Source organism: Acanthopagrus latus, chromosome 11 (assembly GCF_904848185.1).
Source record: "Acanthopagrus latus isolate v.2019 chromosome 11, fAcaLat1.1, whole genome shotgun sequence".
Taxonomy (NCBI): Eukaryota; Metazoa; Chordata; class Actinopteri; order Spariformes; family Sparidae; genus Acanthopagrus; species Acanthopagrus latus.
In genome coordinates this window covers 13,178,278-13,205,910 of record NC_051049.1, presented here as the reverse complement: position 1 = coordinate 13,205,910, position 27,633 = coordinate 13,178,278, and the positions used below count along the sequence as shown (strand labels likewise).

At 41.7% G+C, this 27,633-nt stretch overlaps 1 protein-coding gene across 3 annotated transcripts; it reads left to right on the top strand.

The window, feature by feature from the left end:
* Positions 1 to 238: 238 nt before the first annotated feature.
* ap3d1 (adaptor related protein complex 3 subunit delta 1) lies at positions 239 to 27,510 on the top strand. Of its 3 annotated transcripts, none has more exons than XM_037115479.1 (33): positions 239 to 578; positions 3,559 to 3,654; positions 5,204 to 5,284; positions 6,150 to 6,230; positions 6,357 to 6,464; positions 6,629 to 6,758; positions 7,278 to 7,417; positions 7,904 to 7,977; positions 8,093 to 8,142; positions 8,847 to 8,896; positions 9,237 to 9,285; positions 10,904 to 11,049; positions 11,461 to 11,609; positions 11,728 to 11,958; positions 12,367 to 12,598; positions 12,728 to 12,873; positions 12,979 to 13,120; positions 13,780 to 13,851; positions 13,984 to 14,059; positions 14,281 to 14,480; positions 14,865 to 14,938; positions 17,224 to 17,383; positions 17,621 to 17,761; positions 18,204 to 18,257; positions 20,098 to 20,208; positions 20,470 to 20,625; positions 21,004 to 21,051; positions 22,107 to 22,296; positions 22,445 to 22,533; positions 22,901 to 22,986; positions 23,423 to 23,544; positions 23,810 to 23,889; positions 24,669 to 27,510. In XM_037115479.1, the coding sequence occupies exons 1-33, from the start codon at positions 483 to 485 to the stop codon at positions 24,762 to 24,764; spliced, it is 3,756 nt and encodes a 1,251-aa protein (XP_036971374.1). In that variant the 5' UTR covers positions 239 to 482; the 3' UTR covers positions 24,765 to 27,510. The 3 variants fall into 3 exon arrangements, with proteins under 3 accessions (XP_036971374.1, XP_036971373.1, XP_036971375.1); XM_037115478.1 differs by having other exon boundaries at positions 240 to 578; positions 17,618 to 17,761; XM_037115480.1 differs by lacking the exon at positions 18,204 to 18,257 and having other exon boundaries at positions 240 to 578; positions 17,618 to 17,761.
* Positions 27,511 to 27,633: the final 123 nt, after the last annotated feature.

The following is a 27,633-nucleotide window of genomic DNA, read 5'->3' as shown; positions in this document are numbered from 1 at the left end:
TTTCTTCATTTAGTGTTGTCTTGTGAAGGACTTGTTGAAATGTCATGAGGCTCAATAATGGGATTTCCTGCTTTTATTATGATACACTGTAGTACACACTTTTACACTGTTTATTTTTTATTTTTTGTTTATTTAAAAGAGTTTCTCACTATTTCCAAATTGTGTACTATGAAACGGGGGGGACTAGACCTTTAATTCCCCTGATTCCCATATGAGAATCTCACATAATACCCAAGTCAGCTGACTTTAGACGCCATTTTGTCAGCCATTTCCTACACTGATCCATTGCCAGCGTCTCTGCACAGCACAGGACGCCCCGTCTGGCCTCAGCTTCACCTACCTGGGCTTGGTAAACAGCAGCGGATCCTGCACGCACGGTCCCGGGTGGATGAGAGACAGTCTAGCGGGTCGGTCGGCACCCACTAGACCTCTGGAAGGCGCTTGGCCCCGCAGGACAGAAGCGGTACAAGCCACAGACAGACATGGCTTTGAAGATTGTCAAAGGGAGCATCGATCGGATGTTCGATAAAAACCTTCAGGATTTAGTACGTGGCATTAGGAACCACAAGGAAGATGAGGTAAAACGGCCGACGAGCAAACACTGTCACCCGGAACATTTTGAGGCTCACATTCATTGATGTCTTTCACGTCAACTCATACTGCCGTGGCCGTTATCGTTGACTAGCTAGCTAACGTTAATAGCTAACGCTGGGTAAATTAACGTTAGGTGGGCTGGCCAGCTAACGTTACCGTCGGCTCAGTCAGCTCACTCGCTAGCTAACGGATACTCTCAGTCGTTCTAGTGTGCGGCTAGTGCTTGCACACAGTGCTACTTTAACGTTTGTTCAACAACATGTTCGGGGTCGCTAAACGTTGCTAGCTTTGTGGTAACGTTACCTGTCAGGGTTTTTTTAAGCGAGGGGACTTGTTGTACTGACAGCTAGCTAACCTAGCTAACTGGCCAGTTAGAGGAAGCAGCTGGATAGATTATCACAATTTAGCTGGAGATTAGATACTCTTCAAGCAGAGATCTTACCAGAGGAGAACCACTGCTAATATGACCGTCCTCAACCACCAGGCAACTGCTGACAACTGTATCGGCCTTTAGTGACTGATCCATCGGGAGAGCTATCGAGAGGTTCACAGTGATGTTTGTCACCAAACCGATTTTAATCACTTCATTTCTAAATGGATGTTATTGGTGCTCTGCATGTGAAAGAGGCCCTGCTTGTCTATCTCGACTGCTTTAATCAGAAATGGGGGAAAAAACAGCAGATGTGATCTGTCTGGGTGTTTATATGAGCAGTGCATCCTATATAAACTTCATGTGAAATGAGTCAGCCAGTGCCTTCTTTTTCAACACCCTGTTGGTGGTTGACGCTGATGTCATCCCCTGCCACAGGTCTGATGGTGGTGGTGACAGGATGATCACAGCACCAGGCTGAAGCTGGAGGAGGAGGGTGGGATGGGCCATTAGAGGGCACTGTTTGGGGCAGCCACGTTTCCATCTCCCACAGCAGCCTGCTCCTCTCATAAAGTGTGTGTTTTGGCTATGTCCAGCCCACGTAAGGCAGGATCCCTGGGTTGTGCTGCTCACCTGTCTCAAGCTGTAGGTCAGGTGTGAAATGTCGAGGTAGTGTGTCTGACCTGAGGGCCGCTTTTGGGTTTGATTTCTGTCTCGGCGTCTACTTTGCATCAGGAAACAGACTACCAGACAAAACCAGCAGATCTAATCAGCTGTGTACATATTTTGCTTGGCTCTTTTATTCTCAATGTCTGTAGAGACGAGGGACCAGCCGTGTTGTTCGACGCTATCAATCCTTGATCTCTTGATTCAATGTATGGGCTAGGCTGTTCGCCAGCGGTAACCCAACCTGGACAGCCCGAGATAAGGTGGTGGTTGCCCAGTCAACAGTGGACACTTTGCTGAAATATTAATACGCTGTGTTTGCATGCACGCCTGAGTGTGTGGTTGACCCTTTCCTGGCCAGCCCCGCAGCTTCACATACACTGTTTATTTTTCATGTGTGTGCTAAGACTTTGCACAGCCCGTTCATTCACTCTGCCTCCCACGCCTTACAGAACAGCAGCCATATCGGAGACAGGTGTGAATAGGTCCTAAGGGTAATTCTGAGCTCACTGGCAGGAAGAATTTTTGGCGGATATGTAACTGGCATCTTGTGGGCGTAGCATTATTTACCTTCACGTCACTTGTTTCTAGTTGGGAGATTATAGAACTTCAAGTTGATTTCCAGCTCAGTCAGACTGCGTTAGTGGCAGAGAGACTGTCTTTGCTGGCCCTTTGACAAGTATTTCAGTTATTTCGATGGGTTCTGAATTGGTCATTGAACACCAGTGTGATGGAGAAGCACTCTGTGTGTGTGTGTGTGTGCGTGTGTGTGTGTGTGTGTCTGGTGACTGGTTGAATCCAGCCCCGCTAGCCACAGGAGCAGCAGCAGCAGAGCTCAGTCCTCCCCCTCCCTACGACCTCCTCCTGTCACTGTGCTGTCTCATGACTGCGCACACATGACCGGCACACACACTCACACTCCACAAAGCTATATGTGTATGTGTTTGTTTGACAGGGCTGACCGATTGCTTTTGCCACAGGTCTGACTGTTTTGAATGAAATGTGCCTTCGGAAGAGCAGCCATTTTTTTTTCTTTTCACTCATTCATTCAGGCGTGGGGCTCCTGGAAAAACACTCATTTGTTAAAATGCTTTTGAGGATGGTTGAGCTGATGAGTCACCCATTACCTTATGACTCGAATAAAACAGCCTGTTTTTAGCAAATGTGTAATTAGAATGATACTGTTCAGTCTTTTTCTCATGTTTTATTTTTTTGCTCTGAAACCATAGGCGGGTTTACACTTTTTCAATCCGTTCTATGATGATTAGCTCATAGGCAAGCAGGACCATTTAATGTGTATCGGTGATGGCCATCGGGAAGGAAAACTTTCTTGGTCTACACGTCAAAGCCACATAACATATTTCAATTGCAACTTGCTAAACTTCTATTGTGTTAGCCAATGTTATCGGCCGATATTGGCTTCTCACAGATGCATATCCTGTCCTCAATAAAAGTCTTTGTCACAAATGTTTGATAACCACACATGAGGGACCACTGCAAAAATATATCAGCCGATATTTTGATATGGGCATTTTTCAGTATCTGCCCGGAAAATCAAGTATTGTCCAATCTTAATTTGGCATCATTAAATATTCATCGACAGGCTCTGAATTTGGTGATTTTAGCTGGTTTAACTTTGAGTCCAATGTCAGTGACTCATGTCTTGGGTTTAATTTATGACTTAAAGCCCAAAGCGAAAGTCCAACACTAGAAGCATAATAATAGATGAAGCCTGTATTATGGCTTTATAAAGCGTAAAGCTGGACTCCTGCTTTTTAGTGTCTCTGATAGCGACAACAGACTGACCAGGATTTTCCAGCTTGTTCCTGCTCTGGTGCTTGGTAGCAGGCTTTCACTCCGGATACCACTCCACCTTCTAATTCGATCTGGTGTCTGTTGTTTGTCCTTTCTCCTTTGTCTACCCTCAGGCCAAGTACATCTCCACGTGCATCGATGAGATCAAGCAGGAGCTCAAGCAGGACAACATCGCTGTCAAAGCCAATGCTGTGTGCAAGCTCACCTACGTAAGTTCTCTCAGCACTTCTTCTTGCTGTCTGTCACTTCTCCTTGATTACAAAGGCACTGATACACATAGACACCAACGATCTAGTGAACGGCTCCCGGTGTAAGCCCACCTCTCAACCTGTGTCTTTGTTCCTGTAACACAAGCAGGGTAGTCGCTGCAACATTAACGTTTTGATATTAATGAAGAAATTAACTAACCAAACAAAACAGATAAGATCATGAATTTGTGGTTTGTTATATGGTAACATATACATTCTTATACATATTCTGCTTTGAGTTCAGTTATTTAAAAAAAAAAAGTGTAAGCCAGCCAGGAAAGATTTATTTTTTTTAAACAGGCATTGAGTTTGTTGTCATCTAATATGCTCAACAGTTTCTTATGCTTCTGCAAGTGTGACATATTGTGTTGACATACAATCAGTGGAACATTTCTAGCTGGCTGATGACTATAACTCTCCTGTAGATTCTCTGTGGGGTTCAGTTCAGGCGACTTGGCTGGCCAGTCAAGTACAGCAATACCAGTTACCAGTAGTTTTGGCACCGTGGGAAGGTGCCAAGTCTCGCTGTAAAAGGAAATGAGCATCTCCATACTGTATGGCTATGCTGATTTCCTATTCCAGAAGGACTAGTAACTGACCTGGTCAACTAGCCTGACCTGAACCCCATAGAGAATATATGGGGTATTGTCAAGAGAAACATGAGAGATATCAGACCAAACAATACGGACGAGCTGAGGGTCGCTATCAAAGCTACCTGGGCTTCCATAACAGTGCCATGCTGATTACCTTCATGCCACGCAGCATTGATGCAGCCATTCATGCAAAAGGAGCCCCGACCAAGTATTGAGTGCATAGATGAGCATACTTTTTGTGATTGGTCTTATGTAATATCCTAATATTTTGAAATACTGGATTTTTGATTTTCATGAGCTGAAAGCTGTAATCATCGAAATTAAAACAAAAAAAGGCTTCAGATATTTCCTTTAATGTAATCAGTAATGAATCTAGAATACATGAAAGTATCAGTTTACTATGTCTTTTTCACTAAATTGCAGAAACAAATGAATTTTTTCACGATATTCAAATTTTTTGAGATGCAGCTGTATATTATCTTTTCAATTCAAATGGCACCTTTCTGAATCAAAGCCCATTGTTTACGCTCAGGGCTTCATCGGGTCAGATCCAAGTGACTAATCAAAAAACACTACCAGTAATGCATCTTTTATTAAAACGGGTACAAAGCTGCATCTGCATGTTTGATTTTATAGCTCAGGATTAGTCGCTGCACATCCTGATCGCCAGCAGCCGGCACTCATTGAGGACAGTGTACAATTTCTGTTAAAATTGACAGCACTCTTTCTATTTATAGCCTAGGCCCACATTTAGGTTTAGATGATTTGATGCGATTGGCATGGATCTGTGCTCACTTTGAGACCGTTCAGTTCAAATCATCCAGTCTCTCTGTGCACCACAGGTCATCATAGAGCCTCCCCTCTCTTCTATGTTTATTTACTCACATCTCTCTTTATCTGTCTTTTCTTTGTTACAGCTTCAGATGCTGGGCTATGATGTCAGCTGGGCCGCTTTCAACATCGTTGAAGTCATGAGTTCCTCCAAGTTCACATACAAGGTACAGTTTGAATATAAGTCTCTGAAATGCAGATCTCAGAATGTTCTGCCTGATCACTTTCTAGACGAAACTGGCAATAGGCTTTATTTTATTTTGCTGTAATGGATCGTTAAGAACAAAATGTTGATTGCACAATGTAATGGCTGGAGAATAATGACACCACCGTTGTTTATATAAACCTCGCTTTCTCTGTGCTATTTTGTCTGCCACTGGGCACAAAATCTCTCGAGATAATGAAGACAGACTCTCACTCCAGTCAGGCTGGCTGTCTGGCACCATTTCCGTTTGCTGTCACGTCTCCATTACAGACTCAATGAATGAGTAAAAATCACATTTTATCCTGTGTCGCTGGTAGATGCCACTCTGAGGAAAACAGAACAGTTACACCACATAGAAATACTTTGGGGGGGGAAGAGTTATCTTTTGCCATAGTATGACATTATGACCAGGGCTGCAACTATCAATTATTTTCATTACTGAATAATCTACCAATTACTGTTTAAGATAAGACTCTGTAAACATGGTATTATTCAGACCATAGCCAACCAAATGTTGGGCTACACTAAATACTTTGTTAATCAATAAATAAAATAGTTGTCAATCAGCTAATCAAGACAGTTCTGGTTATTGTTAATTGTTGTTGCGTTTCAGTAAGTCTCAAAAACTATCCTTTTTCTGAAGACTAAAAGTACATTTCTCCACATAGATACTGACCCAAAAATAGCACAAGGAATAGTATCAGCTGATCTTATATACCGTATTGGTAAAACTCCATGGAACTGCTGCAGGTTAATGAATGTTTGTAATAATAGGTTTGATAATGGCACCAGTATATAATGCTTTCTGCTTGTTTCTCTTCCTACAGAGGATTGGCTACCTGGCGGCCTCGCAGTGTTTTCATGAGAGCACTGATGTCATCATGCTGACAACCAATCAGATCCGAAAGGTCCGTGATTTATTTATTTTTATTTTTTTCATTTTCCATTCTGCCCCCTTGTTGACTGTCTTTCATCCCTCTGCCAGCATTTTCAGTCTCACCAACTGTTCCTATTTTTACCTTTTTGTCTTGCAGGATCTCAGCAGTCCCAACCAGTACGACACAGGTGTTGCCCTTACTGGCCTGTCTTGTTTTGTGACCCCTGACCTGGCTCGGGACCTGGCCAATGACATCATGACACTGGTGAGTCATGGAAAAGAGTTTTACTAACAAGGACAGCTCTGTTGCATTATTCCTGACACAATTTCTCCACTTAAGTTCTCCTGCATTTTTATTGACTTCAGATATTCACATTCAGGAGTTTGAACTCAACTGTCTGTACTGTTTTTGCTTTTTTCCTGCCCTAGATGTCCCACACTAAACCCTACATCAGAAAGAAAGCGGTGTTGATCATGTACAAAGTGTTTCTGAAGTACCCTGAGTCCCTGCGCCCTGCTTTCCCCAGGCTCAAGGAAAAACTGGAGGACCCAGACCCAGGTATTAGGAAAGACACTGCATGGTAGACTCAGCTGGAAACACCGATGGGCAGGCGTTCTCTGTCACCTGAACCCCATGAATTATTCAGCAACTAAGAATATGAGATTAAAGAAGGCTCATTTGTAAAACTGCCAGGGCTTGTCTGGGAATATTCAGCGACTCGCAGGTCTATTTTTGTTGCACAGATAAAAGCTTTTCACAGGACATTTATCTGGCAGTGGTGGTGTCACACTTGTTTACTGTGTCAGAGAGGCAATATTTACTGGTCAGAGTTTCTGAAAGGGCTTTGTTAATGACTACTGTAGAGATTTTATACAGCGATGTTAGAGCTGCACTGTTTTGTAGCCACTGTACTTAATTCACCCTAAATGAGTCAACACAAAAACCCTCGTTTTAAACTTCAAGCTATGTCTGACAGTTTTTTTTTCTCCATTGATCCTGCCAACTTTCCAATACTGTTTTTTTACAATGAATTTATTTACCTACTTGTTCGTATCTAATTTATTTTCTTCCCTGTAGGTGTCCAGTCTGCAGCAGTAAACGTTATCTGTGAACTGGCTCGGAGAAATCCCAAGAACTACCTGTCCCTGGCCCCCCTCTTCTTCAAACTCATGACCTCCTCTACTAATAACTGGGTTCTCATTAAGATCATCAAGCTGGTATGTCAACAGGATACAAGAAAACTGCCTTTTTAAAGTTCCTGGATCTGTGTTGAAATTATATATGTGGTCTTATATTTCTCTGTCAACTATAGCAAAGAGATACACGGCAACATAGTCTGTACTGTGCACAACCAAGCCAGGATGTTTGTTTGACACTCCCTATATTGTACCAACCATGCAGGGATAAATCCCTCAGAAAAGAGGAATTGATACTATTTCCTCTACCAAAGTTTGCCTCCGTCGACCAAAATGCAGTTAAATCACATGACTGGTGGCATTTCGTAACAACTTGTATTCATGTGAACAGGGAAAGTGTCAAATACAAATTAGAGCAAATTTTCACAATGTCGCTTCTTTAAATCTCTTGGTGATTATGATCAGACAGGAAAGTATTCAAGAGGAATTTTTACTTTACAAAAGTGTTAAGTCTGATGTAAGAGATGTTTACTGTGTGTCACGGCACTTTCTGTGTGTGTTTCATAGTTTGGTGCACTCACACCGCTGGAGCCACGTTTGGGGAAGAAACTGATTGAACCTCTTACGAACCTTATCCACAGGTGAGATGAAAACCTTTTATTATTAACGTTATCACAGCAGTTTGATCTGATGGTTCGATCACTAATAATCTGCACTCCCTCTCTCTGTTTCTTACCCCGCCCTCCTCTTTCACAGTACATCTGCCATGTCTCTGCTGTATGAATGTGTCAACACTGTGATTGCAGGTCAGTACTGGTATAGTGTGCAATGTTGTGCTCTCCTTCATCCTGAATGTGTGTTTGGTGTAGTAGTTAAAGCAACATTATTAGAGAATAAGTGCAACAACACAAGACATAACTAAACAAGACAGCAAATATTACCTTCTAGTCCCAACAGCAGGAAGACCAGCTTGGCGTCTGTCTGACACCTTTTTTTCACAAAACTTTTGCCAACAACTAAAAGTCAGTCCAGGATTTACTGTTGTCTGGCCTCTTCTCTTTTTAGCTCTTAGCTTTCCATCTTCATTAGAGGCTACTGAGTCCAGTTCTGTAGCCTACTCACCCATTTTGCTTGCTGCATGGCTGAGTGAGCTAACTAGCTAATAGTAGCTACAATAAATAGAAGTTAGGGGTTACATTTGCAACGAGGAAAGTTATTTGTCCATCAGGAAATTCAGCTTGGAGACATCAGAGGAAAGACCAGAAAATGTTTTCTCCATAAAATATGATCCATTTTTTTTCTAAGTAGGATTTATGTTATTGTACCATCAAAATTATTTTGTAGCTATTATTTTAAGGTTAAATAGTTCCACAATGTTGCTTTAACAACAACATCAAAATCTTAAGCATCAAGTTGTTGTCTCTTATAAACAAATGTAGACCAATTCCACATCTTTACAAGGTTTTTTTTCACAGTGAGGTCTAATATCTTCTTTGTCCCACTTTTACAGTGTTGATTTCCTTGTCCTCTGGGATGCCTAACCACAGTGCTAGTATCCAGGTAAGCCTGTGATATCCACTTCTTCTGCACCTTCATGTGATTTTAGATGTTGATAATAAACCTCTCCACTCCAGTTGAACCAGATTGCATGCTTTCACCAGAGACACAGCAACTGTCATACAGGCCAGCAAGACTCATAAAGCTGTTCTTGTGACTGTCACTAAAGCATGAAAAAGTAATTTTGCACCATAAAGTGTAGGCCCCATTTCTCCCACTTTTGTTCATCTGCCTGCATGACAAGAATGAAACTGTTGTTGAAAAGGTTTATGTTGATGTTAATACCCCGTCCCTTCCTTCTCTCTCTGTTTCTCTCTGTCTGTATCTGTCTCTCCCTCCTCAGCTCTGTGTGCAGAAACTGCGAATCCTGATAGAAGACTCGGACCAGAACTGTGAGCCCTCTGTCAATGCCTGCAGTGTGTCATTTTCTCATTGTCTGCGTGTTTCTGGAACAGTTCATCCTCTTAGACGACAACAACGTAGACCCCCTGACTCTGGATAACTCGAACCTTATTACCTTCCCACTCCCAATTAAGTGGCCTGCTTAGAATACCATTTCACTTGAGTCACATCTACCCCTTTCACAGACAAATCGTGTGGATGACACATGAAGTGAACAACATACAGCAGAGTCTTTCTGGTTTGTTGCTTCAATCTGAAAAGGGTTTCCAGTTTGTGCTTCACAAACATAGGGCTTGGCTCAATAAATACACTCCCAATTGAAGCTGGGCATGCTGAATCCAGCCATTCGAGTTATCTGGACACCATACATAGATAGTTGTGTGTGTAGACCATAGACCTCTGATGTTAATAGAGCAGACTGCACCTGTGGTTTTAGGTTTTGTTTATCCTTACACTACGTTTCTTATTGGCTCTTAGAGCCGCTTGGTTAACACTCTTCAATGCATTTATGTAAAGTAGGTAAAAGATCACACCCTCTCTGGACTGTGAAGATGCTAGATGCTTTTTGCTAATGAATGAATTAGGAAAAGTTACACACAAGTGGCTGTAAAGACCCTAATGGAAGTCCTTCCATCACTTTGCAGGCAAAACTGGAAGACATTTAAGTTTAATTAAGACAAAATGAGTGAAACCAGCGGTGTCATTCTTAATGCTTTAGATGTATTGCAATGTATGTCAATGACCATTAAGTCCAGGTTTTTTAGATACATTGTGTGCTGACACGAACATCAGCTGCAATAGATTTATTCTTCTCTTGTGTCACTCTAAATAAATTGCTCAATGAACAGAAATAATCCTGAAAAGGCACCATTGCTCAATTTCACCTTTCTCACTTAAACTTCTCCTCTCATAGCAGAGGTAGATTTAGAGGCTGCCTCTCAGCATCTGGTCATTTCTGCATACGTATTCACTGCAGTGACTGGCCTCGCCCCAAGGTCACTACCATCACACACTTATTGATCCAAGAACCTGAGAGGCATTTGTCTCTGCTAGATTAGATGATCGACAGAAGCTCGTGACTCAGCAGATTTCAGAATCTTTAAAAACCTGTTTGGGGTGTAGGAAAATCGCCCAGGGATACAACGGAGGATGAAGCAAAACAAAAACTACTGTGTCCAGTGTCTGTGTGTGTGTGTTTGTGCGTTGTACCATGTGTATGTGTTTGTGTTTGTGTGTCCTTTTACATTGTCCTGTTTGTTTTGTGTTCCTTTCCTTTGCGATATTTAGTTTATTTAACTTCCATATGATTTGATTGATAGTATATGCAACCAGTGAGGCTTTATAGAGCTACTAGATGTAATGTAGTATAAACTGAATACATTTTATATACAACCAAAAGTGTATTACATCAAGTCATGTTTAGTTATCAGAGGAGCTTGAATAAGACAATCTTATAAAGACAAACTTGTTGTTAATGCAGAGACAATCTCAGGTATGACAAGATAGAAGTAAATATACTTTTGCTTGGTAAGGGTTCGGAGAAATAAGGGCCAATGTATGACTGTTTTTCAATACGCTAAGAAAGTGTGTATTGATATATTTCTTTAGTGAAGTACCTGGGCCTGCTGGCCATGTCAAAGATCCTGAAGACCCACCCCAAGTCAGTACAGTCTCATAAGGACCTCATCCTCCAGTGTTTGGATGACAAGGATGAGTCCATCCGCCTGAGAGCTCTGGACCTGCTCTATGGCATGGTATGTAGCACACATATGTTCATACACATCAGTTTGTCTATATCAGCATTTCTAGTAGCATATAATTTTGGTTCCACTGTCAGATTTTATTTCAGAAAATGACCTCAATTGTTAGAATGCTTGACTGCAGAGTTCAACTGCCATTTGCACTGTTTTATGAGACTTAATTTTCTTGAATTGTTACTATAGCTTTGTCGGGGAATTGCACAGTTGCTGGCCAACTTCTCCATTGCATAGAAACGAGACAAATTGTCTGATTTATACATTGTATTAGATTTAATGTGGTCAACTGTGCTCTCGTAGTTTTAAAGCCATTTTGAAATTGTTCTCTCTGCCAAAGAAAAATGTATAATCTCCTTTGAATTCCTGCAAATGATCTGACTTTTGTTGAACCCTTGTGTGCTCTCCAAGGTATCCAAAAAGAACTTGATGGAGATTGTAAAGAAACTGATGCTGCATGTGGACAAAGCAGAAGGAACCACCTACAGAGACGAGCTGCTCACCAAGATCATCGACATCTGCAGCCAGAGCAACTACCAGTACATCACCAACTTTGAATGGTCAGTCTCGCAGCAGTTACTGCACGCCAGCATCGTCTCATATTTAATTCTGACTTTGATGTTGTTTTCCACTCTGTGACACCTTTTCCACTTGTGCTTCTTCTCATCTGCCTGACAGGTACATCAGTATCCTCGTGGAGCTGACCCGATTAGAGGGCACACGGCACGGCCACCTCATCGCCTCTCAGATGCTGGATGTGGCTATTCGGGTCAAAGCCATCCGAGGCTTTGCTGTTGCCCAGATGGCCACTCTACTGGACAACGCCCACCTGTTGACAGGCAACATGCAGCGAATGGGCATCTGTGAAGTGTTGTATGCGGCAGCCTGGATCTGTGGTGAATTCTCAGAGTATGTTGATTTATCTCATTTGGATGTCCCTTTACATACTGGTGAAAGTTGAAAGAAGGCATGAGCATAAAAAAGCAGTGAAAGTGAAGGTGAATGTCCAGTAATTCAGCCATCCTACGTAAAAAATGCATGATAGTATTTTGACAATAAGATATCCCATGACCCCAGTTGCTTTAACAGTGAAGCCAGCGGGAAATGACTGACCCCTTGGTTAAGATACAGCACTCTGAACATCTATATTTTCTTCCTATTCTGTCATCCAAGTGAAAAATACTAGCCCAGTCCTGGCAGTCTAACATGATTGACAGTTGACGCTTTAGTTTTCCTTTCCTTCTGGAAATTGCATCAGTATTGTGATTCAGTGTAGTTTTTAGTCAGGCTTTCTTTCAATCTACACTGTTTTCTTAGACACTTGGAGAACCCAATGCAGACACTGGAGGCCATGCTGAGGCCTAAGGTGGCCACTCTACCAGGCCACATCCAGGCCGTGTATGTGCAGAACGCAGCCAAGCTGTTTGCCACTGTGCTGAAGAGCCAAGAGGGGAACACAGACAGCACAGCAGCACAGGAAACAAGCCAACTGATGATAGACAGGCTGCCGCTGTTTGTCCAGAGCGCCAACCTGGAGGTGCAGGAGAGGGTAAGATGGCCATCCACATAGTATAGATGCTTATTTTTTGTATGGCCTTGTAGACAGGTTTATCTGCTAACTAGAAAACTGGTAAATAAATCTTCTTACCTTCATATTTGTCTGATCCTTTGTCCTTAGGCATCTTGCATCCTGCAGCTGGTCAAGTACATCCAGAAACTGCAACAGAAGGACGTAGAGGTAGCGGAGGAGGTCAGTGCTCTGTTTGCTGGAGAACTCAACCCTGTAGCCCCCAAGGCACAGAAGAAAGTGCCTGTTCCTGAAGGGTGAGTCAGCTCATTAAAAAACCACTACATTTTAAGCTTGTCCGGACTGTAGACCTACAAGCACTCGTTCATAACTTTGAAGTGTAACTGAGTTTCTTTGTGCAGTCTGGACTTGGACTCCTGGATCAACGAGCCTCCATCTGAGAGTGAGTCTGAGGACGAGCAGCCCAAGGCTATTTTTGCCAAGGAGGAGCCTAAACACTCCCGCCCCCGTCGAGAAGAGGTGGATGAGAAGGAACTGGCAAAGGTAAGCTTGTTGATGATTATGGCTTTTCCAAATCAAACAAGAAATTTAGTTTTATGAATGGCATGAGCTTCTGTGTTGGGCTCAGTGATGTTTGATGTCCCTGACATTGTCTGTAGTCTTAGCAACTGCCTTTTTCAAAGGCTTTGACAAGTCGCGATTGTCGTATTTACTGATGTATTATGCTGTAAAACAGAACATAAAATTCTCTGAAGCAGATCTTATTCCAGGTGTCTAACCAAAAAACAAAAAAAATAACCCACTGACTGTGAAATGAGGGAACTGAAAGTGAAAAATGCTAGAGTCATGTCTACACACTTTGTAGCAGTGTTTAAAACAGTTACCACTGTTTTCATTGTTTGAATTATTTATGTCTTAAATGTTTTGGTTTTGTTATTGTCGTATGAATATTTTTTTGTGTGGATTTGTATGATGTAGTGTAATTGTATTTTCACCACATCTAACTGGAAATAGTCAAGACATTCATATAAGATGCAAAAATTGGACATAAAATCTAAACAAACAATCATGCAGTCCTTATCTATTTATTGACTATCTTAGTTCTACTGTAAATCTGGCTCCCCCTTTCATGCTATAAATGAGGATGGATTTGCCTTCATTGATCAATTCATGCAGCTGTTTTTTTTTCCCCCAACTCCCAGAGGAGAGAAGCCAGGAAGCAGGAGCAAGCCAACAACCCATTCTACATCAAGGCCTCCCCATCCTCTCAGAAGGTTTGTTTACCGAGAGAACACATCTATATTGAATCCAGTCTGCTTCAGACCTGGATTGATGAAATATGTACAATAACAAACAGCTTGTATTAAGAGCAATTCATGCTTTATATGGATGTTTCTTCTCTGTAGGTGTACCAGGAAGCACCAGGAGTGGAGCACATCCCAGTCGTACAGATTGACCTCAGTGTGCCTCTCAAAGTCCCAGGTGAGACACTGTTTTAAGACTATGACAAAACCCTCACTTTACTTAATTTACAGTGAAATCAGAATGACTTTATTTTACTTAACATTGTACTCGAAGTCACAATTCAAAATAATGCTATCTTTCCCTTTTATCCTTATCAGTCCTTACTCTGCTGATTTTCTGTTTATATTTGTCTAATTATTCAAACAAAACTGAGCATGTTGCTGTCATTCGTTCCACAGGTCTGCCCATGTCTGACCAGTACGTGAAACTGGAGGAGGAGCGTCGGCAGAAAGAGAGGGCAGAGAAGAAAAAGAAGGAGAAGAAGAAGAGGAAAGAAAAGCGCAGTGGACGAGGGAAGAAACATGATTCGGGCCCAGAGAGTGAGGAGGACATCACACCTGCGCACCAGGTCGACATTGTTACAGAGGAGATGCCAGAGGTAAACTTGACACTTAGTTTAACTTGATTTGACAGCCACCCTCCCTCATAGTATTAAAAGATTCTATACACTACACAGTATCTGTTACATAAGACTGTAATTTACTGTGAAAAGATGCAAGAGACATCCGTTCGGCTGTCTGAATTATATTGCTGTTCACACATTACTCTGACCTTGTAATTGACCAAAGTACAACTATTGAGATTGAATGTGTCTCAGTTAGAATTAGATACTGTTATTGCTTGTTTAAACTATTGAGTTCTCAGCTCTGAGACTGGAAGTCAATATCTCAACAGATGTCTTCACGTTTTGTGTGTTGAAGTTATAGATTTATTTAGAAAGTTATTAACTCTGTTCATTGATTTCACATTCTCATTACTTCAGAATGCCTTACCCAGTGATGATGATGACAAAGACCCCAATGACCCTCATAAAGCCCTGGACATCGACCTGGACAAGTGAGTCCACACGATGTAGATCCTAATTCTACACAGTCAAGACTTTTGTTGAATTGAAATCTTGATTTAAGCACATAATGTAACCTGTCATTTACCGTCTAAGCTAACCAACCAGATTTGGAGCTGAGCAACACTGATGTCAAATCCTCTTAGATTTCTTTATAATCTGGATATTTTCTGCATTTATTCCTGACCAAGTTCCGAGCCATAATGTCACAGTCGATGTGACTTCGCCCTTTCCCTCCTCTCACTCCTTCTCATGCCGTTCTGCTTTCTGCTTCCTCCTCTCTATGCCTACACACACCCATTTACTGCCTCTTTGTGTGGGCAGCTTGGTGGAAGCGGCTGCACGCAGGTGAGTTGCACCTCAGCCAGAGGACCTGGGCTCCGACTTCACATGGATTGCCTCTCTTTCCATCTCTCTAAATAGCTGTCTTGCTTGTCCGACTAATTTAGCTGTTCTTTCCTTTACTTGTTTGGAGTTTGCAATACCTGCTTCCTCTTCTTGCTCTTCTTTCCCTGTATTATCAATGTTCATAGGCACATTATAGCCTAAAATAATATCCAGTATGCCTTTGTTCTTACCCTGCTTCTATAAGCTTGACAATATCAGCAGCATATCACTCTGTTCCTGTACTTTTAAGGAAGAAGAATGTTCATAAAAGAAGATATCTCTTTCATAATAGTGTCTTAGTGTCATGGAAATCAAATTGACTGCTGCTGACGTTCTCAGGACTTATTCTTTCACTACCTGCCCTCCTGGAATAGGTTCCTGAAAGCATTCTGACTCCTGTTTCCTCAGATCCTCAGCATCACTGTGCTTTTAGGAAACTCATCCCAGGGGTTAGGTAGTACAGTTGTTTCGCTTACATTTCCAAGGTCCCACTCAGTAGAGTTTAAAAGACTTGCCATGCCTCAAAATTCTCACCAGCTGTTTTTTAAGTGGACGCTCCCAGTCTGACCTTGGTGGAAATGACATGCACATGTGCCCTTCATTGGTTTATTGTACAGGATTTGGCTTTAGATTAAGAAATGAAGCTGTCCTCAATAGAAACGGCTCTCTAATAGTTTTAACATTATTAGTCAGATGACTGACTACTTTAGCGGTATTAAAGCCTGCTTCTGCTATCAGTCTCTGGTCAGTCTCAGGGTTTGTCTTATGTCTCTTTTGTAGAACGTCTCTAGAAACGATTGCATGTATTGGACATTACTATCATGTATACAGACACACACATTCGTTGAAAGCTCCTGTTTTGTTTCCTATAGTAAATGACTACAAGGTGTGTGTACACATGCACATTTATCAATGTTTTCAGCATCTTTGGTGAATTTGAACCAAGAATACATGTTATGATGTTGGAGTATAATTTGAGTGTATGTGTGGACTAGGCCTTAGAGAGCACGTACCTCTGCTAGACCCATCAGTCTCCTTTAATTCAGTCAGCCTTTATCATCAATGTTGCTGCTCCTGAATCTCCATGATCTCAGTGGCACATTGGTGCCAGGTTCAGGTTTGTACCCTTATTTGTTATAGATGCTGAAAAAGGACTACCTATAGTGGAAACATATTGAAATCCGCTCAAAATAGATTTTTGTTAGGATCCACATTAAATTTAACTCACTCATATATAAAAGACACCTGAATTACACCAGTTTTCCCATCATTATTCATGCAAAGAGAAATGAATGGAAATGTGAAGAAACACATTGTCTCATAATGTTTAAGGAAGTGCAAAACACATAAAGCACAATGTGATATATTCTAGGCCCAACCAACCAACAAACAAACAGACATGAGTAAAATCAGTACCTCCAATAAAGACCAATAAAACTGTACAAGCATTATCATGCAGGCTGGGATAAATGACATATATCATTGTGTTTTATAGAGAATAACCAGCAGGGGGCTGCAGTGCATGTCATTACCTCTTTAAAGGTTCAGGCATGGGGAAATAAACTTGACAGCTCTTATCAGTTCAATATGGAGGAATTTGTTTTGTAGATTCTAGCTGTCTGGGAATTCCCTTCTACCTCTGTTGGAAGAATGGCTTACCTCAGTGCTTTGAATGAGACCTGGCTGCTGCAGCAGAATATGTGCCTGAATACAGAGGATTGCTGCACCCTACAACCCTTGTTCCCCTTTTCTAACGTATGAAAAAAAAAAACAGGAAGTTAAAAAAATGTTTTCCAGATGATGGCACTAACTCCAAGTGGAGCGTCATTACCTTGTACATCTTCATCAAAACAAAGTCAAATTGTGTAACGGTGCATGTTTGTTCATCCAGGCCACTTGCAGACAGTGAGAAGCTACCAGTCAGGTCACACCGTGCAGCAGAGGCTCCAAAAAGCCCAACCGAAGATGGAGATGCCGCTTCACAGGAGCCCAAGAAGAAGAGTAGCAAAGAAAAGAGAGAGAAGAAGAAGGATAAAGATAGGGACCGGAAGGTGAGGATATCAACAGAATTATTCTTGTGTCTTCTTAGAAACCACGTTCACCTCATTCTGTTGAACTGATTAAACCGCATCTCAAAACCAGTAAATCATTTTTATGAAGCTGTCTCAGTAAGTGGAAAAACAATAAGGAGAGCTGTCAACCATGATGACATGATGAGTCAGTGGTTGAGGTTCCCAACCTTATTGTGACATGCAGCTGAATTTATCCTCTTGTTTTTTTGGCAGAAGAGCAAAGAAGAGAAGAAGAAGAAGAAACACAAACATGAAGAAAAGGGGGAAGATCTTCTCGGGGGTGAGGCAGAGGAGCCTGTGGTTCAATCAGAAGAAACCAATGAGGTGGCAGCACCACCCACCTCTACTAGTGCTGAGGTATGTCCTTACAAAAGGGAGGAGCAAGGCTGTTTCCTACCTAGCAACAGAGATTATATATTTTTTTAGATCTGATTTGAACCAGAATTCTGATCAAATTAAATAATATAATGTAAGATTCCTGATTAAAAATGGCTTAAGAATACCATTATGCTACAATTTTTGCTAAAAGGTTTACATGCCAACAGATATCTTTGATCATTGTCATTGACTCAACACTCCCATTGCTTCTTCCCAGCCCCTCTTTCAATCAGCTTTAGTGATCAAGTATCAGTGTCCTGGTAGCTGACTGTGTGGCCTCTTGCCAAATACTTGATTTATTCATGAAATAGAGCAGTGTAATCTCTGTGTCCATTTTCATGAATAGTAGAAAGATACAGAACCTGTTTGGCCCTCACCCCTCTCACCTCCTCGCACTCCTCTCCCTCCCTCCCTCTTCTAGGTTTCGGATCTGGATTTCTGGCTCTCAAACGCTCCAGTGCCCTCTAACACCCAGGTTGAGTCGCCCCCCTCTCTCTCTTTCTCTCCCTCTCTCTCCCCATCTCTCTCTTATACACTCATCACTATGTCCCTCTTTCATATCTCCCATGTTTTCAAAATCTACCTCATACATTGGTTTTTGCCTTACGTTTTCCCTCTATTTATTTATTTTGGTTTGGACCACTTGTTTGTTTTGCACATCTCCCTCACCTTTTTGACACAATTCCTCTTTTTCACAGGTCACAAACACTTACCTCTCTCATTCTCCAGCCTTCCTATGTTTTCTAGCATGTGTGCACAGTATGTGTGTGTTTGTCTCAAAATGCCAGTGGTTCTCTTCCTCAGCTTTTGTTTTGCTCGCTGGGTGTCGTGTCGTTCTTGAGGTCAAAGTAAATGTTGTTGTTGTGTCGGTGGTGGCGACAAGTGAGTGGAGGTTGTCTGAGGTTCCCTGGAAACTGGTCTGGAGTCAGTTTCTTGTTATTCCTGTCGTCACCACATGTGTCCTCGGACTGCTTCCTCCATGATCACACGTGGGGTCTTGTTTGTCTTTGTTTCTGTTTGACCTTTTGAGTGTCAGAACTGTACACAGTGAAACACAAAAATTCCTTGAAGTAGAAGTATTTAAGGGAGCTTGTGGAATTTTTGGACAGTTGTGGCGCTGTGGAGCACTGTTCTTCTGAGCAAGTCTCTGATTGGTTTGTACACGCACGGATGCACACATTGGCAGTGCAGTACCCAAATTTCAGGCTATTTTGCTGATCATCATTTGATGTGGTAATGTAGCCACACCCTGACAAAGACAGTGAAGAAGAAGGCTGCAAGCTATTAAGTATCAGTGTAAACTATTATGGATTTTTGCAGATGATTTAGGATATGCATTCATTGTCTTAGACCTCAAGGATGCATAACACATTTTAAATCACAGCACATGCAACAACAAATTACATCAACATTAATTGCAATGCAAGTGTATATTCTGACAGAAGGCAATTGAAAGTGCTTTACAAAGACATAGGAATGCATTGAATAAGATATTAATGTATTAAGCAAATTCAAAAGGCAATAAAAGCAAAAAGCAAAATGAAATATTGAAGACACACCTGACAGATTTGTGGGTGCATGTTCGACTTAAACAGTGGCACTCTCGAGCCCTGCTTTCCCTTGAAATGTACACCTGTTGTTAACACTGATCTTGCACCTTTGGGTGTTTTCAGTAAAATCAGGCCTGTTGGCTATTTTAACTTTAGTTTTGAGGAATTCCTTCTTGAAATGCCTGAGCTTTCAGCCCCAAAGTCAGAGCACTTCTGACCTAAAAACAGGAGAAGACATTCCTCAACATGTCAATGTGGAAAACTTATTTTGCTGTCACATGAGCAGAGGAGATCAGAATTGCTTCATAGGGAGCTTCATAAGCAGATACTGTACGTTGGCTGTTAGTTGAATCCTGTAAATCAGGCTTTTTTTAAATCTGTGTGGCTGGTTTGTAAAGTCGAACCAGCAGTCCCAACGTCACTGCACGTGTACAGACACCTGCAGACATACAACATACTTGTTGGCTCATTTTGCATTTCAGCTCTTTTGGGGTTTTTTTAGTCTTGCATGTAATGTTCTCAATGTAGTAGGTTTATGTTTGCGGTATCACGGAGCTCAGTAGGTTGCAGCTGATCATGAATGACATTTTTATGAATGGCTGAGTGGACTCACTAACTTCACTTACCTCTATTGACACAGAATTGGCAAACACTATTGTATGTGTTCAAAGCTATGGTTGTTCACTGCTAATGCCTTTAATGTGTTTTTGTGGTGGTGATGGTGTGTGTGTGTGTGTGTGTGTGTGTGTGTGTGTGTGTGAACAGGAAACAGTGACAGTAGCAGCAGCAGAAGCAGCCCCCATGCCCGAGGCCACCTCTGGCACGGCGCCAGACTCCGAGCCCGATGAGCCCAAAGACACTGAGATGGAGGAGACTGTGAGTCACCACCGATGATGCGATAATTACCTAGTAGAAAATCGTGCTGCAGTGCTAGAGATTTCAGTTCACAGTGACCTGACAGGATGCAGATTATTGGCAGCTCTTATTCTCACAAGTTTGTGTAAATGATGTATCAGAGACCTGCCAGTTCTTCTGGGGTCTCTGGAAGAATTCTACCGGCAGCCATGTTTCAGTTTTTCATCTCCCTGAAATTCTAATCAGTTGTCTCCATTTTCTTTGGGGGTTTCCAATGATAAGAAGTCCTCCAAACACAAGAAGAAGAAGCAGAAAAAGGAGAAGGAAGAGAAGGAGAAGAAAAAGAAGAAGAAGCATCATCACCATCATCACCACAGTGATGGAGGTGGAGAAGAGTCAGTGCAGAATGGCACTGTGGAGGAGGAAGAGCCTCTGCCGGTCAGTGTTTGTCATCAGTGTTGCATCATCAGCCTTACCTCTCTGAGGAATAAACGCTCTACCTGCTTTTAATTTATGTATTGATAAAGTAGCATCCTTGCATCATTCTGTACTTTCCTCTTGGTTTCTTTTTGTTGTGAATCCACAATTTAGTTAATTCTGAATGAAGGCAGTATCCTTTCTCATCATTCTGATCTCTACCCTCCAAACCCCACTGTTTAAAACCCCTGGCTGCTGCAGACTCTCTCACATACATACATCTACACACACATCCTTGCTTGTTATGCATCAACTACATAGAACCAGCTCCTGTTTCCTAGTTAGCATACTGAGTGACAGAGAATGCCTGATCTGACCTGAGCTCGTCTCTCCTTTCAGCCCATGTCCAATTACTGCCTGCTGGCTGAGAACTCCTACGTCAAGATGGTGAGTGATGGCGATTGAAATGCTGCCACTTATACCAGTGTGTTCTGACAATTCATTTTTTACTCACTTTGAAACATTTTAGTTGGCTATTTTATTCTAAAGCTCTGTTCAAACTTCTCCAGCAGGAATGTCATAGCAGCACATGATTTTGAATGCAAGTGTCAGACATCAGATTGTGTCAAAAATTCATTATCTACCTGATGTAATCATATTAACATCTTGTCATTAACTTGAAAAAGCCCACTGTAGCAATGTGATTGTGATGTTGGGCTATATAGAAATAAAATATAAAAATGGATTTGACTGTATAATGAAAATCATAACAAGCTTTAAACAATAAATGTTTGCTTTTGTGGGATTAACATGTTTAATCATCTGAGTGGCCACATGTGACATCTGCCCTCAACTGACTCAGTTTTTGGGTTGTGCTTGTGTTGTCACTGTGAATCCATATCTCAGCAATACTAAGTCAAATGTTAAGATAATAATAATAATAGTAAAATTAACTTTTCTGTAACATTTAGCTAATTCTAACCTTTACATCTCTGTGTACACAAATGTTGAATCGGTCATGCTAATGTTCATGTTTAGGCTGGGGATTAATGCAAAAGTTATAAGACAACAAGATAAGATAACAGCAGCAGTAAAAAAAAACAAAACAACATATGCAGATTTCTCCTTTTCTCTCTCTCTGTTTAAAGATGATGGAGGATGCTGATGAGGTACTTCTGTCAGTGACAGAATATTGATAAATCTCTTTTCTAGCTGCTCTCTGTTGTTGCTGCTCTTCAGACTTGCCTCTGGCAGACTATGAAAGTTTCTGAGAATGATTCTGTTCTTGTGATTTTCTCCTTTTGCTTCTCAGACTGGTTTCTTGGAAACAGTGATGTGTGCTTTGGTGTTGGTTGTATGAATCAGATTTGCTGTGTTTACTTCAAGCCTTCTCTCAATAGCTCAGTTTATAAAACTCAGTGAGTGAGGTTTAGACAGAGTTTCATCAGGACTTCTTGGTATAAATAAATGTATTCAAAAATAGTTTTCTTCCTCTTACCAAGGTGTACGACATCCAGGGAAATCTTCAGGATGGCAGTCAGGTGGTGGTGTCTGTTATATTTGAAAACAAGTGTGACAGCTTCCTCAAATCCATGGAGTTCAACGTCCTGGACTCCCTCAACTCCAAGCTACAGAGGCCAGAGGGTTCGGGTCCACATGATGGCCTGACCGTCCCCTTCCAACTTCCACCTGGTCAGTGATTATTTGTAAAATGCAGATCTTCAGTAGAAGGTTTGATTTCCCTACAAGACACATGAACAAATATGGTGTGCATTGTGTTCTAATTTGTGAGTTATCAAATGTGAGATGAGACCTCACTTAATTGAACTTTGTGCTTCAGGGGTCTCCAATGAGGCACGATTTGTCTTCACTGTGCAGAGCATCGTTATGCCACAGAAGCTGAAGGGAACCCTCACCTTTATAGTAAAGGTCAGTAGGAAAACACAGATACACACTTGCAAAAACAAACTTGGTTTATTTTTTCACGTTTTGCGATCGCATTTAAAAACTGTGACTGTTTTTTTTTTAATGTTTAACATTCACCGCTTTTTCAGTATTGTTAATTTAGCTGCTACCCGCCCCCACGATGTCAAACATAAATCAGACTGGTTGGATCTTGTTTCCATTTTGCTGATTCCAATGATGTGTTTAAACATCCCAAGGTCAGCAGGGTGGCGCAGTGTTATAGAAACTGTGCACCTCAGCATTGACCCTTCACCCAGATCTCAGGCTGAAGAAGAATCAATCAAGTGCCACGTTTCTTCATCCATTACCTGCATTTGTTGTTTTCCTACAGAACGAGGACTCCTCTACTCATGAGAAACTGGATTTCAAACTGCACTTTACCTGCACCTCCTACCTAATCACTACTCCTTGCTACAGGTCCGTGATTTAAGTTTCTATGTGCAAAAACCCTCCACGCTACATTATAAAAAAGGACAATGCATACTGGCAACTTAATTCTCTCCAGGACAGTCATGTATATCCAAACACTTTTCCCCCTTTGGTTTAATGACTGTGTGCCTAGTAGAATTCTTTACGGTAATAAAGTTGGAGTATTCGCAGTATGGCTTAAGAGTGGTATCCAAAATGTAAATGGGTTCTTCCCTGGGCACCAGGAATAGGTTAAGTAACTTTCAAGTCAGAAATGTATAATTGACGGTAGCATTAGGGGAAAAGTCACCAAACACATTTAAGCGTCTCATCTGGGGACCCTTAATATCTGCAGCATATTCAGCAATCATTGGCTGTTTGCTCTTTGTCATGTTTTGGCTGTGGAGTGATTGAAAACTGAGTTTATGTTGTTTTGTTTCTTAAGTGATGCGTTTGCCAAGCTGCTGGAGTCAGGCGACCTGAAGTGCAGCTCTGTCAGACTGGAGGGGGTCAACATGCCCTTCCACCACCTACTGGCCAGGATCTGCTTCCACCACCATTTCTCTGGTACAAAAACACACAAGGCCATTACCCATGGAGAGATTTTTGTCCAGAAACATCAGGGTAGCAGACTGGTTGGGTGTACAATACAGTGTTTATCATAAGAAAGTATTGGAAATCCATTTAGTATGTTTGAAGTCAACATGCAGCATTAAATTGTTCAGGCTTAGTAAGCCCCAGCCATGTAGTAAACCACGTAATTTACAAGTAAAGTTTAGAACAATCTGATTAATGATGATGTCCTGCTGACACTTCTGTCTCTCTGGATTAGTTGTGGAGAGAATCGACTCCTGTGCCTCAATGTACAGCAGGTCTATCCAGGGTCACCATGTCTGTCTGCTGGTCAAAGTGGTGAGTGAACCAATTAACTCCTCCCGTATCTCTGCGATTGAAGGAAAAGTTCACCCAAGAATGGAAATTGAGTCTATCTATTCAACCCCAAGCAGCTGGAAAGTCAGGTGAAGTTTCTTAATCCACAAAACATTTCTGGAGCTTCACCATAAAACGGCGTTGCAGCATCCTCCTAAAAGAAAATGGGGACCTCTGTTAGTGTCAAAAAAGAAATTGACATGGCATTATCCAAGTCTCCAGAAGCCCCCAATGGATTTGAAAACACATTTTTCGCATACTTACACCCTTGACGCTTGAAGTGCGGGCTGGGTAGCTACAGTGAAGATACAGTGAGTAAAAAATGTCTGATTGTTCATTTTTGGGTGAACTTTTCCATAACGTTTTTCATAACCGATTAGCATAATTATTATTTTTTTAAAGGTTGCCCCTGGGTCCTTGAAATTGTTGATAGTTCTTTTGACCTTGTTTTAGTTTTTTACAGAAGTATAGTTTACAGGCTACATTCTGCTGTCTGCTTGTGTTCCTCCTGTAACACAGCAGCAGAATAAAGATCTGTTCAGGCATTCCTCTCTATTTTTAATTGTTGTCTGTGAGCTTCAGCTAGGTCTCATTATGATAACTCAGTGTTGTATTGTTATTAACCTTGATCCGTGTAAGACCGTAAATTTGATGTTTAGGACAGTGTGGGAACCCTTTGTAGAAAAACAAACAAATGGTCTTTTAGAATGTGACCTCGATATTCTCTCTTGTCTCTCTCTCTACTTTTTCATTCCTCCCAGTCTGCTCAGACAGTGTCCATTGACGCTAAATGTGACGAGCCGACGCTGCTTGGGAATGTGCTGGATGAGATCAAGCAGACCTTCTCTCAGTGCTGATTGTGTCCGACAGCCCCAGGGTGCCCCCCGACCCCTTCATGCCGCCCCCTCCTCCCTCGCTGAAACACAACATAATCATGTTACGAAAACACTGCTGCTGGCACTTCCAGTATCGCCCTATTTATTAGTCCTCAGATTCGCAAGATTTCTTTCCCCTTACCTTCTTCTTCTTCTTCTTCTTCAGTGTCCCACACTCTGTTGTTCCTCTGCACTCTGAGCTCTGTGGTCACTCCCCGACACTTGATGTTGTTTTACAGGACTCACTGTGTACATGCGCCATCTTCTCTGCAATGCAATTTAATTTTTCAAACCTCAGCAGCTCACCCTGTTCCTCCCTGCTCCGACTCTATACTTAGCTCCTGTTTCCTGATGCTCTTTGCCGTGTACCCCTTTTCGCCCTCCACTCTGTCGGCAATTCAGTCTGTGACAGTCATGTAATGTAATGTTGGCAACTGGACTTTTGCTGTTGACTTGTGTTTTTACTGTGTTCAAGGTTTGTTTGTTTTTGTTTGTTTTTGTCTCTTTATTTTTGTCTGAAGCCTGTCTGCGCCTTTGTCTCACCCCTTTTCTTTCCGCTCACTGAACATCCGTGTGCGTGCTGCTCGTCTGTTGTAGGCCTGGAAAAACCATGTGATTGACTGTCTCTGTATGGTCCTAGCTGGGGGGGAAAATGGGGACTCTAAACCTGCTCGCCCACCACTGACCTGGTGCCTGGAGAAGACCAGATGCTGCAGTGAGAACAGAGCAGAGATGAAACCAAAGCTACATATAAGGCATGGGTTTTACACTTCTTTCCAAGCCGCTGCCCTACTTGCCTTTTGGCGAGGCTCAGAGCAGATCTGCTAGTGTTAGTTCAACAGAATCCTTGTGTGGCGCTACGGGTGATTTGTAGATGCTCTGTGCCTTAGCCCTGCAGTCTGACCTACTCCAGCGAATCATGAGTCTTGTAGAGCTCAACCTCCTTCCCCCAGTATATGCTCCCTGTTCAACTGTGCTAAGCTGCAGTTTAACTCCCTCCCAAGCAACATATCAGTCCTTTCACGAATTGAAGACAGTGAAGTGTGAAAATGTTTAGACAGTTTGCTGTCAGGCTAGTGCTGCCTGATCAGCGTCCTCTTCAGCTCACAGATGGTTACGTCGGTTGTATAGAAGATGTTATATTATTGTAATACAAAGAAGGATACTGTTATTTCTATGAAACTCCTATGGTGCTGAGGGCACTCATGTTTGTTACCACATGGTGAAGGTAGTGACAGAATAATCTGGCCAAAAGAGAGCCATCCATGTTACATCACTGTCCTGCCTCCTTTGACTGGCAAAGGGACAACAAAGTTACGATATCAGCCTGTCTTTATCCTTAAAACCAGCTGAATATCAGGTTGCTGAAGTTCTTTGTAAGCAGAGACTGTTGAATGGTTTTAGGTTCCCTTTCAATCAGTATTAGGCGATGTGGCCTCCACTGTAAAGAAGCTTCCACTCTGTCAACAGCAGAAAGCAGAAAGAAAGTTTTGTCTGTCTTCATGTGAAACCATGTGAAACCTTTACGCCCGTGCCACTTGGATGTTTGCATCACAGTAGCTGCACCCGGGCTGGCTGACACCCAGCTGGCGTGTAACCAGATAAACCCTGATGTTCCTTTCTCCTTTCAGAAACTGCCTTGCCAATTTTTTCTTCACTGACATGTAAAAATGATGAACATGAATGGCTGTTTTTTTTTTGTTTTGTTTTTTTTAAACAAAAAATGGCCTCCTCTTAGAAGACTCTCAGAGGTATTTGATGTTTTAGTTCATGTCATTCATGTCTGAGGTCACTACCCGGTCCAGCACGACTTAATCCAGTAGTAGCAAGATAAAAACTGACTCGGTAGCGTCTCTGATCATATTTACTGGTAAGGCCCTCTTCACTTCTGTCTGCTATTGTAGATAACTGTGATAATGATGTCTGTGTCCTGAAGGTCAGGTCAGCCATTCCATGACATCTTCTGTCCAGTAGTAGAGTCTGAATACACGTGTGATCAGCTGTATTTCAGGAATGTCAATAGAAAATAATTATGTATGTATTCCCTGTTCCTAAAAATGACTGATATTAAGTGAAACTGAAAAAACAACCCCTCCAATCATACATTGTCCTAATTCTGATCATTTTTCCTGTGCATACTATTTGATTAAAATTTGTATATTGCATGATTAGGAATGTACACTTTTTATTTCCCCCTTTATTTTCAGTTTCAACGACATGCTTACACAAACTAAAACTTGTCATTCCATTTTGTCCTTTTTTGCTTTATAGTTTTGTTTTGTTTTGTTTTTTTAATGAAGTTTACTTGACCATTCTCTATTTTTGATGGTATTGTGTTTTTATCTATTCTAAGTTCAGACAAATTAAAAAGAAAAAAAGAAAAACAGTGATATCAATGAATGTTTTAAATTATTAAACACATGGGGAAGGAAGGGGGTTCTATTTGGTGTCAACAGGCCACTTGAAGCAGTGTACTGAGAGGCGACCCACTCTGTCTTAATTCTTTATTGGTTCAGCTGTAGTGAGTTATTTTACCAAGTTTGGCTTGTGACATTGAACTATACTCTCATATGACTCTGATTTCTGAAGATCCTTGTCTTTTTATTTGTCCATGATCAAAATATCATAATGTACAATGTAAATGTTTTAAAGGGGACAATATAAATTATCTACATTCCCTTTAAAGACAGTCCACCCAAAATTAAAAATAAAGGCTGTAAGAAGCTGCTGTAGTCTTTTATTGTGTGTGTGTGTGTGTGTGGGGGGGGGGGGGGGGGGGGGGGGGGGGGGGGGGTGTTACAGTCAACCAATAAACGCCCACATATGCCAACATGTTTTATCTTTTCTGTGT